This window comes from Thunnus maccoyii, chromosome 12 (genome assembly GCF_910596095.1).
Source record: "Thunnus maccoyii chromosome 12, fThuMac1.1, whole genome shotgun sequence".
Taxonomy (NCBI): Eukaryota; Metazoa; Chordata; class Actinopteri; order Scombriformes; family Scombridae; genus Thunnus; species Thunnus maccoyii.
This window is the reverse complement of record NC_056544.1, coordinates 23,372,595-23,388,136: the sequence shown is the minus strand read 5'-3', so window position 1 is coordinate 23,388,136 and position 15,542 is coordinate 23,372,595. Positions and strand designations below refer to the sequence as shown.

At 38.0% G+C, this 15,542-nt stretch overlaps 1 protein-coding gene across 5 annotated transcripts; it reads right to left on the bottom strand.

Moving 5' to 3' along the window:
- Positions 1–226: 226 nt before the first annotated feature.
- Positions 227–15,140, bottom strand: LOC121907943 (serine/threonine-protein kinase MAK-like). Of its 5 annotated transcripts, none has more exons than XM_042427514.1 (17): positions 14,838–15,140; positions 11,854–11,995; positions 11,553–11,706; positions 9,857–9,911; positions 9,152–9,273; positions 8,885–8,964; positions 7,874–8,006; positions 6,634–6,805; positions 5,539–5,706; positions 4,806–5,087; positions 4,539–4,714; positions 4,336–4,457; positions 3,339–3,443; positions 1,691–1,765; positions 1,039–1,161; positions 695–790; positions 227–599 (listed from the first exon to the last, which is right to left on the bottom strand). In XM_042427514.1, exons 3-17 carry the CDS (start codon positions 11,651–11,653, stop codon positions 448–450), a joined length of 1,962 nt encoding a protein of 653 aa, XP_042283448.1. In that variant the 5' UTR covers positions 11,654–11,706; positions 11,854–11,995; positions 14,838–15,140; the 3' UTR covers positions 227–447. The 5 variants fall into 5 exon arrangements, with proteins under 5 accessions (XP_042283448.1, XP_042283449.1, XP_042283450.1 ...); XM_042427515.1 differs by having other exon boundaries at positions 11,553–11,691; XM_042427516.1 differs by having other exon boundaries at positions 11,854–11,971.
- Between the last annotated feature and the right edge of the window lie 402 nt (positions 15,141–15,542).

Sequence of the window (15,542 nt, the reverse complement as noted above, 5' to 3'; positions counted from 1 at the left end):
GGTTCTGTGAAAAAATGTAATATATAAACAGCATATTGTTAAAGAAAAAGTTTACTGGCCAACAAATCTTCTGTTAACTTTTCTGACATTTCAAAAAGTTCTGTCTCTCTTTAATGGCACAAAGCATTTTTTATACACTTAATGTGATGTTTTTTATTTTTTAAATGTGTATCTGCCGCTGTAAAATAATACATTCACTCACTTTAATAAAAAATAACTACTTTATTTCATTTTATAGTCTATTATTTAAAAACAAAGCTGACAGTAGAGGTCAGGGGACGCTTGTACAACACTGAGTATGTAACATGGCAACTGAAATGACAGACTAGGCAGGAAACATTGCTGTGTACTTTTGGCAGCACGAAGCACGTCTCCTCTGGAGTGCACATTTCTGAGAAAAGTGCAGTGGGAACTTTTCCCATGAGTCACTGGTTGAGCACAGCTGTGCTACCGGTGGCCTCCGTATTTGGCCGTCCAGTCTACTCGTCCGTGTATCGGCTGAATGTTTGTGTTCCTGGGGAGGGAGTTCCTGCCCGTAGCGCTGGTGCTGGAACAAGGGATTTGAGAATTCAAAGATCTGCTCCTCCATCCATCGTACTCTGGGAGAAGGAAAAATATGTCTGGGTTATACTTCAGTATAGAAATTGATATGAAACTGCATTTATTTATACTCATAGTGCTGTTTTTTTTTTACCTTCATTTGAGGGCGCCGGTTTATTTGAAGAGTTCTTGTTCTTGGATGGTTTGATTTTGGAGTCAATTCTTAGATCAGCAGCAGACGACAGATCAACTAAAAGATTCACAGAAAGAAAAGTGGGTGAAAAAAGGACACTGAACACATGAGGAGGATATTGACTCCTTTCCAACTCCAGGGGGCGCTAGGTTGAAGTATTAGGAAAGCTAAGTGAGTATAACTGCAACTCCAAACTCAAAGACACATCTCCCAGACCTGACTGGTACCAACCAAGTCTAAGTGACTCGACCGTTATTCTGTCTGCTACGCACAGAGAAAAGAAAAAGCCCTCTGATGTGACTCACTAGCAGACGTTCCTCCTATCGGCGCCAGTGTGATCCTCTGTCTCGCTGCTCCTGTTTCCGTCTTCTGAAAAGGTGACATGTACGTCGTCCTGGTCGAGTTGTTGGAGCTGCTCATGAAGGAGTCTGTAGAGGATGATGAAATCCGTTACTGATACACTCCACTAATGTCATTATTACTTAAAGCTGCCTTTGAATTTCTTAAGCTTTAAGAGATATATAAAACAATTAATTATACTTTACAGGCTTTAGTCTGAACTGTCTAATTAATTCTAAGCCATTATTTGTGTTATTCAATTGTATCAACAATGTCAATAATTGCGTTCATATTCCAGCCAAGTGGAGACATCTGTCATAAATCATAAATATCACCACTAATCCTGTGAACTACACTTGTTTCTGGAGGTGGAAGAAGTGAAATCAGCAGTGTGTACAGTAAAAATTAAAAGTCAAAAAAGTATTAGCAGAAAAATATTCTAAAATAATCAAAAATGTAAAATACTTCACATAGAATCACCCATTTTACATGGTTGTATCATTATGTATATTATTGTTTTATTATTAACGTGTAAGCATTATATGTACTGTTGGGTGGTTGAACTGTACTCATACAGTACTTGAGTTCTTTGCATATGCAGGTAAATTTATGAGATACCTTTGAAGAGATCAAAATCCTCCAGAGTCTTTTCTTTTAGAGGCAGCTTATCTGTTAGTTTAGAAAAACTTAAATCTAAAACCACATCACAAGACACAAAGAAAAGAGGAGCAGAAGAGAAGATATAAAGATATCAAAGTATGAAAGTATACTCGTATATAGTATACTATACTCTGCAGCAGATCAGAAGAAGCCAAGTGTTCTCCGGCCAAAGTCTTGAAAATTGAGTATGATTTTGCTCCGGCTGCTTCACACTTGCTTATAAGGGCAAAATACGCTTTTACATGATGACTCACTTATTCAAACAGCCCATGACCACAAAAAGGCCCAAAGGAGACAAATAAAGACTTAATAATGTTACAGTGACATTGCTTTTATCAGTGTGATGTTGTATTTACATAACTGTATTAAAATGCCTGGCGGTTCGTAATCTAGTAAATAAATATTCCTCCACTTAAGACGTCATTACACTGTGATAGGGATCGAGTGATAACATTAAACGCACAGTATGTAATTTTCCGTTGCAAGCGGTCTCTCAATCAAAACAATAACAAAAAGGACGGAGTTTGATGATGTCGTGAAGTAGCGTGGGATCATGGGAGTTGTTTTCTTCGTTGTTAAACAACCAGTTTCTCCTAGTTAGGATTACTTCAGTGTTCATCGTTCAAGAGATTTTTATCAGGAGCCGAATTATCCACTGACCCGGTGATTAAAACCAGTAAAAACACTGAATAAAGCAGTTTCGTGTAAAAAAATCAGTGTTTCTTTGACACTATTCAGCGCACACAGGACATCCGGAGGGGTTGCGAGCCGAGCTGCTGCTAACGTTTGTTCGGCTTGTTTCTCTGATAACTTAAGATCCAGACGTCTGATGACTAAAATCCTTCATCCAGTTAAAAGATATAGTTAAAAACAACCAAGTTTTAAAAAGTGTATCATAAAAATGTGGCTTAAAACTAGATAAAAATGTAGTTTACAACACTGACAAATGCATAAAAGGGATATGACGCCCGACAGGCGACCAAATGAAACGGACCGTTACCTTGATATAATTATGGATTTCTCTGAGTTTGAACATTGTTGGAAACATTTGGGATAATGTAAGTAAACAATAAAATATATAACGTAGGTCTAGTCGATTTTAGACATTTTAATGCAGAAAAGTCTCTTCTAACTTTGCAGAACTTTAATGTCTCAAATGAAAACATATTACTTTAAAATCTGTATTAAATAGTATTTTTAAACAAATATAAGCATTTTTACACTGCTTGGACTTTCAGATGGGGATGAGTTTGTTGTATCAGGTCAGAACAATCAGAAAACTTCCAACCAGGGTCTCAAATTATTCTCCATTAAGCAGCAAAAACCTGGTGAAATTTTCAGATAAATAATAATTGTCATTTGTGACATTTCCTGTAATTAATGATTAATAACGAATACGTAAGTAACTTTTATATGAACATACTGTAAAGGAAAAAGGAAAGTTGTTTTTTTATGTTGTTGCCTTTTCTAAGTGCCAACATATTATCTATTAATTTAATGTATATTTATTCTGTGGCTGAACTCTTCACATGCAGAAAACTCCTCCCACCTGCTACTTTTACACATAAAGGCACCACAGACATGTTCTTACATTTATGTATCTCACCTTTATTAAAGGGGAAGTCCTGTCCTCTGGTTAAGCACGAGCTGCCCCACAGGTTTCTACTGACCACCTGGTTTCCTGCTGACGAGTTAATTCTTGGATTTATGCCTGAAAAGGACAAAAAGCTCAGAGTGAAATCGCTTTACCTGAACCCACACGATCATTTACTTACAGCTCAGGTCTGATGGAAACATGCCACAAGTTATTTAGACTCAGCCGCTGTAGTATATAAAACATACAGTATGTACATCATTAGAGTTGTCTGTTGAAAGTTGTTTCCATAAGAAAACAGTAACACTGAACTTGTGCAGCATTTCTTAATTGCCTTAATAATATTCTGGGCATCTTGTCCTTTTTAATCTCACATATCTCGTGTGTAATTTGTTGTATTAATTTCAGAATTTTTATCAGAAGTTTCAGTGTTGTTGGTATATATTTAGTATTCTTAGTGTTTAAACTTTAGTTTTGTTCCTTTGCTTTAATGTAGAGCTGCTACGATTAATCGATTAATCAATTAGTTGTTTGACAGAAAATTAATTTTGATAATTGATTTATCATATTTTAAGAAAAAAATGCCCCAAATTCTCTTGTTCCACCGTCCTAAATGTGAATATTTTTTCAGTCTTCTATGATAATAAACTGAATATTGTTGGGTTGTGGACTGTTGGTCGGGACAAAAGAAGAGACATTTTAGGTTGCATCTTGGGCAACAACTAATCAATTAAACAAGAAAATAATAGGCATATTAATCAAAAATAATTGTTAGTTGCAGCCCTATTTTGATGTTTAACCTAAGTAATGTAGCTTAAGTAATGAAAGTAACATAAAGTAATATAAACTAAAAACTCAAATGAAAAGACGCTTTTTCATTTTCTTTGATTTTCATTCTCTTTTCATTTACTTTTTTTTGTCAGGTGCACACAAGCTTTTTCTCTAAATTCTACCAACAAAATGTGTAAAGTGTGTTTGGATATAGTGCAGTATTTCATTTATTTCTCACCAGGTAGGTATCTGGACTGGCGCAGGTAGTGCTGCTTGGCAGACAAGGCAGTGGAATCAGCTCTGTTCAGCCCTTTGTTGCTTGTTGGTTTTCCTCCCGTACAGTTCTTTGACTCTGGAAATCTAGACAAAAAAACTTATTATTGTCTTATTATTCAAAACTCCAATGAAAAACACTTCAACATGACAATGAGGAGCTCTAACCGACAACTGAGTGCATCTCTGATGGTGGGTTTTTTGGAGATGGAAGCTCCAGCGTCTGCATCGTCAACACTGTCGAAGCTGTCGACTGACTTGATGGACGTCTGGCCCCATCGCCGACGTCCGGTCCTCACTCCGGTCACGCTGTTCTCTGCTCCTGTGGGAGTTGCTCGTCCAGGCTGTTAAATTCATATACATGGAAAAGAAAAATGTTAAAGCCCAGGAAGATCACATTTTGATTTGCAGAATCCGTACCTGAGTGATACTTACAGTCTGCCAGCTCATCGGCTGTCTGTTTTTAACCAGGCTGAGAGGTTCTTGCTGCCCCTCTGTCAGCGTGCTGGGACGCGCTGGTTGTTGTGTGTTTGGCTCCTGGGGAAGTTGGATCTGATGAAGTGGCTGGTGGAGAGACTCAGCCTGGGTCTTACAGAGAGACAGAGGCTTCGGTTCTGCATTTGCCTCTGCCACCTTTGCAAGGGTTTTGTGCTGCTCCGAGTACTTGAGAGGGGTACCGAGCGACTGGCCGACATGGAAATATGGATACCGCAGAGCCTGAGAAAACAAACGGTACAAACCGAGGAAAAAATATCTTTAATTACATCTTTTTAGTTCATGTTGAAGCTCAAACTCAAACCACTACTGCACATTCCTCACAAAACTAACAGCTGAAATAGAAAATATTTTTATAAATATGTGGAGTACTGAAAGCAACATGCAGCATTCTCTGTTTCTGTGATTCCTGTCTGTGGACGTGCACTGTCTCCATACATCTGGATGTCAAGTTTGGTTTTACAGTAACTGCCAAGGTAAGCTGATTGATTCCTACTTGGAACTCTCATTCTAAAAATGGATCCACTTAAGATACTCAAAGGTTCTCGGAATAAAAGCTAAAGGACTCGTGTTACCTTGCAAACAACGTAACCAACATAATTCAGTTGTCTTTTCTTATCGTTGTATTTATTCCAACCATTTTAAATCTAAACCTGAAGTATTTTAAATGTACCTGAGCAGCACTTGGCCTTTTCTCAGGGTCCCACTGCAGCATGTCTTTCATCAGCGTGATCGCCTCGTCACTGGCGTTGGGGATCAGGGATCTGAGGCTGGTGGGGACACATTTTGGGAAGCGGAAGTTCATGGAGGCCGCCAGGTTGTAGCCCTCAGGCCAGTCCAACTGATATGGTGAGAGACATGAGGAAACGACAAATGGATCATCTGTAAGTTTGTGTGTCTACAGTAAATGCATGAAAGTATCAAACACAGTCAAGTTAATGTTTTGTTTTGTGAAACATACAGTAAAAGGAGCACAGCAGTGCTTTGAGATAAATTCTCACAACAACAAAAAGTGTTCCTTGTTTACCATTTTTAGTTAGCATGTTTAGCATGCTAACATTTGCTAATTAGCAATAAACACAAAGTACAGCTGAGGATATTAGTTTATTTAAACCAAAGTATTGATCAAGGTGAAATTTTGACCCGATCATGACAATTCATCCAATAGTTGTTGAGACATGTTACTCAAAACCACCAATGTGAACCTTATGGTGGCATTAGAGGAAAAGTCAAGAAAACATCAAAGTCATTGGGATATTCTTTGGGCATCATGAATCCCTGTTCAAAATGTCATGACAATCCATCTTGCAGACCAGCTGATGACGCTAGAGGAATATTTACACAATCACCAAAATAATTAGGATTTTTCTTCTGGGAACCATGGATATCTGTAACAAATTTCATGGAAAGTCATCCTATAGTTGATGAGATATTCCGTTAATAGTTGAAAATGTCAACCTCATAGTGGAGGAAAACTTAGGGCATCACCAAAATCAGTAAGATTCATCCTGTGGGGATCATGAATCTCTGGACTAAATGTTCAAGCAATCCATCACATAGTTGTTGAGATATTCCAGTCTGGACCAAAGTGGTCTGGACCGACTGACTGACCAACATTTCCATCTCCAGAGACATGTCACTAACATGGCTAAAAATAGCTGCCAACAATAAAAGGAGACGTATTTCCAATGTGCTTTTAATATTTTAACAGCAGGCGACACCACGATTTGTCACAAAACATGATACAACACCAGGTCTGTTGACTCACCTTCTTCAGCGTTCCCAGCACCTGACAGATCTTGAAGATCTCGTCCACCTCGCTGTTGCCAGGAAACAGCGGTCTGATTGTGTAGAGCTCCGCCATGATGCATCCCACGGCCCAGATGTCGATGGGCGAACTGTAGGAGTTGGACTTGAGCAGAACCTCTGGAGCTCGGTACCTGTCATAACAGCACAGGAGGATATTTATACAACGTTAGCATAAAGTGATTGAACTGTTGCTTAAATCTATTTTTCCTGGTTTATTTCATAACTATTGGTTGCTCTTTTAACACAGTTTCCCAACAGAATAAATGTTCTTGCACCTCACCAGCATTTAATGAGAGTTCACCCAAATTAAATATTATACATTTTCCCACTTACCACTAATGGCATCTGGCCATATAATACAGTAATTTAAATTTATGCCTTCACTGCAATACAACAGAAGGGAATGTAATTTCATTTGTGGTGCTCATAGCATCAAAAATGACATTTAAAACATTAACAGTGACATTTCTTCCGAGGAATAGTGTCCAGGTTGCTCTAGATAATCCACAGACCTCACTGTGAAGAGTTTTCACTGGAACTACTTTCTCTGAAGAAATAGTCCCTTTTAAAACAGTAGACAGCTTGTGGAAAGAAATGCCACAATTTTCAATGTAATTTTCCAATCAAATTTAATTCACTTCATGTTAATAAGACCAAAGGAACTGAAACCAAAACCATAATTTGGGTAAATCTGTTTTTTTAAGAAGGAATAAAGCAATAATGAATTTGTATTTTTGTCATGGCACAAAATTAGCACCAGCTACCAGCCAAAGGCTGGTAAAATGTGCAAGTGGCTGGTAGATTTGCTTCACTCACCAGCCAAAAAAACCCCCAATGGTAATCTATTGAGTGGCTGGTAAAATCTGAACATTCACTAGACATTTGGCTTGTGGAAAAAAAACTTAATTTTACACCCTGCTTTGGGTCATACCAGAGGTTGGTAATCCCAAATCAGTTGAGATAATATGACATAATATATTGTCAACAGAAAGTTTAACATTGAAGTTGTAAATATATTTTGTGGTATAAATGGACGACAGACTGAGCTCTAATAATCTTATTATTAATAATAAGCCTTCATCTCCATCTCCTGAACAGATTACAGTTCAGTTACAGCTATTTATGTAGATGTTTTACCTACAGAAAATACGTGTATATTCAGACCCTTTCATATTATCCTGTAAATAAATCAGTCTCACCATCTCGTGGACACATAATCGGTGTAAGGAGGCTGGGAGCGGATTTCTCTAGCAAGTCCAAAATCAGCAATTTTAACCAGCTCGGGGCCCATGCAGAGCAAGTTCTCCGGTTTCATATCACGATGGAAATACCCTGGAAAGAACAAGAATGATTCAAATAACCCTCTGCTGATTCTGATATTTTCACTATTTTTGCATTATTTTAAGAGACAAAAACAGTTGTTGCCTCCTAGTTGCTATAACTATTAAAGCCACTACCACTTATACTCAAATAATGTGACTCATAACTGTTGCAAACCACAAATTTATGCAACTTGTTTCAGATATTTTTTTTCAGAAATTTGAAACACATAGTTAAAACATCTCTGACAAAAAAAAAGATGCTTTAACCTGACAAAGCACAGCCAGGCCCTTTAAGGTAATGGGAGGAAAAGAAGACAGACAGGAGGAGTCTCTTACCGTGCTTATGCACAAATGCTAAGCCAGACAATACTTGGAACAGAATGTTCCTTATCTCATTTTCAGAAAACATCTTATCTTCCCTGGCAGCGGCAAAGTGGTAAAAGACAAAAGAAAGAAAGAAGAGATAAAGAAAAAGCACTATGCAAACAATCATGCCTCATTGAAATAGGAATGACACCAACGCCCACAAGCACTAATAAAGTGTTGATTCTTTTTTTTTTTCCTGAGAAGCAAAACTTTTCTCAGTTAGAGTTTGGAAGCGTTAACACCTCCTCGTCTAACTGAAGCACAAGAGAAATGAGTCCCTTTGGGTTGAGAAGGATAAAATCCTGTGATCGCAGATGTCTTATCAACCGTCCAGCATTCACATCATTTTCAGATTTAGTCACGTTGTTCAGTGTGTTTTTCTGTGTATCCAATTTTTAACTATTTATGTGCACCAAAACAGTGCCGAGCGCTTGATAACACAGCATTTTATAAGAGAGAAAAGACAGCAGAGTCTGTTTTTTTCGTCTATTTGTATCGAAAAGCCTCGCTGAAGTCACCTACCATGTGTATGAATAAAGGACAGTCCCTGTAATATCTGAAATGTCAAGTTTCTGACGACTGACTCAGGGAACAACTTGTTTCTGCAAAAACGAAGACCGACACATGATGACTCAAGCTGACCTAAATAGTTCTCAATGGCCATTAAAAATACACACACACACACTGCAGAATTTAATCAGAAAAATAAGCCTGAAGGCTGAAATAATTCTCAGTAAAAATGTTTTTGTATACTGTGCTTTTTAAAACGTAACTTTGGTGCCTTCTTACCTTTCTTTCATGAGCTGATAGAGGTTTTCTTTCATATACTCAAAGACAAAGTAGAGGTGGTCATTTTCTCTGATGACTTCTTTCAGTTTCACCACATTGGCGTGATTCAGCTTCTTCAGTGACTGTAGTTAAGAAAGACAAACAACAGACTGATTAAAAACTCAGTAAATTACCTCAAATGTCCACAGATAAGCATTTTCACTGCTGAACAAAAAAAACATTACACGCCAAGAATAGTTCAATCTGCCAAAATGATTTTTCACACTACCCATTGTTAGCGTTTTATATATACAGGCTCAGGTAGTGTTAATTTAAAACTTGCTCATTCACTTATGCAACGGATCAGGATTATATTACATCATGTGTGCAACAGAACAGCAAATGACAAGAATATTTCAATGTTGATTTTAATTTATATGGTGAAAAACAGTATTTATTACATGTTTAAATATCAATTATAACTTAAAAACAAATCATGAGCAAATGATCATACGAGCAAATAGATAAATAATATATAAAAAACATATAATTTTATGCTCTAATAGCTTTACTGGACTCACAATTGTATGTATAATTGTAGCCTAAACTGTAATGCAACAAAAACAAGTGAAAGGTTAGTGGTCAATTATGCAAGTTAATGGTTATCTACTATATATTACACTGGTTATATAATGCGATTGTGTAATTTCCTTTTATGACTCTCACCTTCACCTCTCTCAGATTCAAGCACTCTTCCCAAGAATAAAACTTCCTCTTCATCCTGTTGAGAAAGAGATTGTCATGATTATATTATGGCTAAAAAAGACAACAAAAGACACAAATACTGCATATAATGACTTTACTATGTAATTTACTTTGTAATCTGACAGCTGTAAGGTGAAGTTACTTTATTTATACAGCACATTTCATACCCAGGGCAATTTCAGAGGGCTTTACAGAAAATAAAACAATATTTCAGCAATTAAAAATGATAAAATAAAGACACCAATGTATAAAACATGTAAAACTGATTATATATTAAAAACACACCTGTAAAGGTATGATAGACATTAAAATAACTTAAAGTGTTCGTGCTGAGGTCTGAGTCAAAGACGTATTAACTAACATCTTAGCACATTGGCAGCCACACATAGCAGCAAAAAATAACTTATGTAACACCCAGAATTTATGTAACGACAAAGTCTTCCAATTGTTTCCTTACTGACTGGCACTTTAAACATTTTACTTGGCATTTTTTCCCTTTTTGGATGCGTAAGATAGAAACATGGAGAGAGGAAGAGGTATGACATGCAACAAAGTTACTGGCTGGAATCAAAGCAGGAGCGTTGAGTTACATGATGTGCGTCTTAACCACCAGGACACCAAGACAACCGTAACTGTATTTTAATAGCAGGATCAACCACTGAGAATGAAATGATCTCTCTATTTAACGTGCTTTAAGTGCTCACTGTATGGACTTTAGGAAGAAACTTTGTGTTTCATTCCTACGTTGCTGTGTACTTTTCTAAATGAATTTGGGCAAAATAGACAGTAAATGTTTACTGCAGGTTCTTCATTAAGGGTTGGATACTGTTCTTTTTTTTTGTACAATTTTACATAAAACCTTGTCTTGTGCAGCTTCAACATACATCTAAACCTGCTGTGATACCTTTCGTGGAAACCAGGATCTAGATAACAAACCTGTTTTTCTGCTGTTTTTATTTTCGTGTGTTCATACTTCTTGTCAGTCAAAACACACCTGTTGGGAACCACTTCATGAAAGATACTGTGTAATACTATTGTAAGTTTTCTTTATGGTGATTACAGGCTACACACTGAAGCTGTTGTATAGTAAAAAAACATCATCCAGGACATTATTGCCTCACTGTCTTTAAATACTACAACACTATCTTATACCTGCAACCTGTTTTAACCTTTCTCTCAATGCGCATTTCCCACTACTCAATGGGGGACACTATGCGGTGTACTTTCACTCCTTTCACTGTCATCACTAGTATCAGCTTGCACTATAACCTTACATTTACAAACAGAGCCTGGTGGAGCTTCTGGAAACATTCATTATTCATTTCTAGCCAAAGACAGATTCTTAAACAGCTCATCCTTAGAAATAGGGGCGAATAAGGAAATGTCCCAAAACCAGTTAGATAGTTTATGATGATGAAGATGATAAAACTAATGTCATGAGCTTATTTATAATGATGACACATGATGCAAAACTTTTGACTTCAAGTGGCAGCATTTTTAATTTGTAATCTATTCTCTTATTGTGAGCCATGGGAGACTGAAGCACCTCGCAGCAGTCCCTCACGGTTTAATCAGCTTATCCCTTCGAGACAAAACAACACAGTACGTCCCGGTCATGTTTTCATGTAGTGGAGGCAGATACTGGAGTTACACTCACCTCTTTATGGCCACCAGTTCCCCGGTTTCATTGCTCTTGCCCAGGAGCACGCTGCCGTAGGTGCCGTCGCCCAGCTGTTTCAGCATGGTGTAGCGGTTCATCGTCCACGGCAGACCCTGCCTCTCCTTCAGCGAGGAGTCTTAACGGTCCCACACTGTGCAACAGTCAGTCATCGTAAGCATAGAAACATCCCTCCACAGATCAACAAGTCTATGCTGCTCTATACTGCTGCTACTGTGCGGCTACTCACTGGCTTTTACTCTAGAAACACAGAAATAAAACATGAGCTTTCATCCTTTACCTTTCTCTCCGCAGACTGCTGATGAAGGCTGGATGTTGACCTGGCGAGGGAGAGTGGAAAAGTGACGCTGTCTCGATCCTGCCTGTTGCTCTGTGTCTCACCTATCCTAAGCTAAAGCCTGTGTGGCAGACAGAGGAATCCCCTGTGAGGGGAAGTGGATTAAGTTGACATGCGATTAAGAATGTGTGCCGGGACACGGCCTCACAGTAGGTGGTGGTTTTCCAGTCCAGAGCATTTAAAACAAGATCCATGGTGGCACATTTGTGTTTGGTAAAGTACAATGGGTTTGTGACTACACTCATGAATCTGATGCTGACACAGAGGGCTCAACCTGCCTTTTTCTAACATTGATCACATCATAGTGAGCCAATGGTCTTGAGAGGTGTGTCTGAATCCCATTTGGTACCTCTGAATATACTTCAGACAGTCATTTGAAGGATGCTTTCAACCAAAAATCATGTCAACCCTGACTTCATTCTTTCACAAAGCAAGTTCTTCTGTTTTTCTTTTATATCCAACCAGTGCAGTGCCCGTTACTTCAACGCAAAAAAAAAAAAAAAAATACAGTTGATGTGAGGTGTGAATGAGTATATACACCAACAACATGACAGAAACTAACATTCTATTATACACAGATGATATAGCTAAATAATAAGTAATCTAATAGTAAATAAATGTTCTTTTCTCATTTTAAGTAAAATAAGGGCCGCATTTAAAAATAAAATATTGTGCATCTTAAAATAAAGTGGCTTGCTCATATTGGGCTCTTAGATCGTTCCTATTTCCTGTGCCTTCAGTTCGGATTTGAGTGGATATGTTTGCTTCAAAGATTTGTGTTTTGTCTGTGGTGGTGCTTCACAATCGCCACGGTCTCGGACCCCATGACACAAACTGGTTTTGAACTGCCTGTGGAAAGTATTTGCTCCGTTTTATGCAGGTAACTACAGTCATTGTGTATTGGGCTCTGAGCACCTCCAAAACGTGGGTGACCCACGCCCAACCATGTGCCTGAACGCCTCCTGTGTTGACACTCACTCGCACGGGTTAGAATGCCCATTCTTGATTAAAAGCTCTGTTTTCGTTGTCTACTTTTCTCTTTTTAGAGCATTTTTCTCTGACTCGTGTCACGCCTCGTCTCTCGTCTCTCCCTGACATGCTGGAGTCAGTCGGCAGAGCCATGAAGCTCCGTCATGCCCCTACACAGAGCGGAGCGGCTCACTGATGGCTGGTTTATTCAAAGTTTATTAATATTAAATGTATCGTGTGTCCAAATTGCACCAACTTTGTGCTGCACTCCTTTGGGGCCCCAGCCATACATCCGCCAAGTGTGGAGTCAATCGGATGAACGGTTCAAGAGATACGCGAAGGACACACACACATACATACAGACAAACAAATAGACAGATTCATTCCTTTAGTAGACAGATTAACCCACATTTTGCAGTGCGCAGGACCGGAGAGCATCTTAGCCAGAGTTTAACAAATTAGGGCCAGTGTACTTATAAATGACATAAGACTAGTATGTGGGGTCAAATTTGTGTAAGTGTAGGCTAGTTGGTCAGGATGGCTCCACTTTCTATTAATTAGAAAGGGTCTAAAAGTTGAATTAATTGATAGTTTACTAATGTTTACAGATCAGTTTTAAGCTATTAATGTGAAGAACTTATGGGCTGCCAGTTTGTGGACATTTTCTCTAGCTGGTGAGTCATTGATAAAAGTTTCTCAGGTAAATGTTGGAAAGTCATTAATGAAGGGTCATGGGTGTAACTTCTCTAATAAACCATCAATTTTGCCGTTAGAAATGTTAACAATGTCTTTAACCAATTGTTACACATTTCTCATTGTTTATGAATGTAAAGTTAGCAAGTATTCTGCAATAAACAATAACCTATGCAATATAGTACGTTTCTACCAGTAATCTAAGTGTGTAATTGGAAATAAGTTGTTAATAAATCGATTGTGGTCTAGATGCTCTGCAGCTCCTTTCCAGAAGGCCAAATAGTCCATTGAAGGGATTTTCCTGATGAAAAACTGTCCTTTGATGTTCTTCTCCATCCTTTCTTCAAAATTAGTTTGTTGATGATGTATTTGTTAAAGGACTGGTTCACAGTTTTTCAGGTTTTCCTTGCTGTAATCATTCCTCCTGTTCATACTGGCCATTAGTTGATCCCTTCATAATGCACTTACAATTTAAGCGATGGGGGACAAAATCCACAGTCCTCCCTCTGTGCAAAAATGTATTTAAAAGTTTATTTGAAGATAATATGAAACTTCAGCCGTCCAAGTTAGTCAAACCGAGTAGATATCTTTCAACGTTACAGTCTTTTTAGTGCCAAAGTCCCTCTTTTTGTTACTATACTTCCACCACGGCTCGACAGGGAAACACAAAGAGGGAATTTGATGCTAAAAAGACTGTAAATGTGGCAGATGTCCACTTAATATGACTAATTCAGACTGCTGAAGCTTCATATAAGCTTCAGATAAACCTTTAAATGCATTTTTGCACATAAATGACTGTGTTGACGCACTGTGAATTTTGTCCCGCATCACTTACATTGAAAGCACATTTGAAGGGCATCTTTTAACAGCCAGTATGAACTGCAGGAATGATTACAGCGAGGAAAACCTCTTTCACTGTTCATATGGACACCTAACTGTTGTTTTAAGACACACTTGAAAAAATGTGAACCTGTCCTTTAACTGAGGCATTACAAATTTTAGATGCTTACACACTGTTTTCGTTTTTACTCCAGCTAAACATTTCACCATGATATCGAACAAACTTTTTAACTAATTTAGCTTGTTGGCAGATACTACAAGCCATCCTGCTAGCTACTAACTAGCTGCCATGGATAAAAACAGGAGTCAGAGAGCAAAATAAGCTACCATTATTCCTCTAATTAACAGTACGACCAAACAGACATTTTTTACTATTTTTTTACTGTCTTACATAGCATAACTAACACTTAGTCATGTATACCTACCACAGAAGACATGTCCGTGCAGTGAAGGTGTCAACACGGTGATGCTCGTTGTGGAAAGATGCTGTCCGTATGGTCCGGCAGTTGGCCAATTTTTTTTCCTAAGATGGCGAAGTCATGACCCGCCCTACTCTGCTTCTGAATGACTAATACTCGTTGTCTTCGTTGGTTGAGTTTGGTCAGGTTTAGACATGAGGAGTGAGATTGGTTACAGTTAGGGCAAGAATATCAGGGTAAGCCAATCAGAGGCAGAGTAGGGCGGGTCATGACTTCGCCATCCTAGGAAAGAAAATGAGGATGGCTTCCTGTCTCCTAGGCAACGCAGAGGCTAACCTGAGGCTAACAAGATAAAATGACATAAAATGATAATAATGTACTATTAAATATGTAGCTACATTATGCACTATGATAGACATATAATATAATATAATTCAAATAATAAAATCTTGTTTTAAAATAATAACAGAATATATAATGTGAAAATATATATAATACACAGAAATATGTTAAATATAATGAAATAATAATTCAGAAGATCTGAAAGCATTGTGTGTGGCAGGTATGGGATAAGAGGACATCAGATAGGAGTAAATACTATTTTACAATTGGCAAAACATTCTCAAAACAAGGTCCACTCAGTGGACCTGGAGCTTTCAGTCATATCACATGGTGCTCCTCAGCAGATATAGTTTTCCATGTTCAGATATA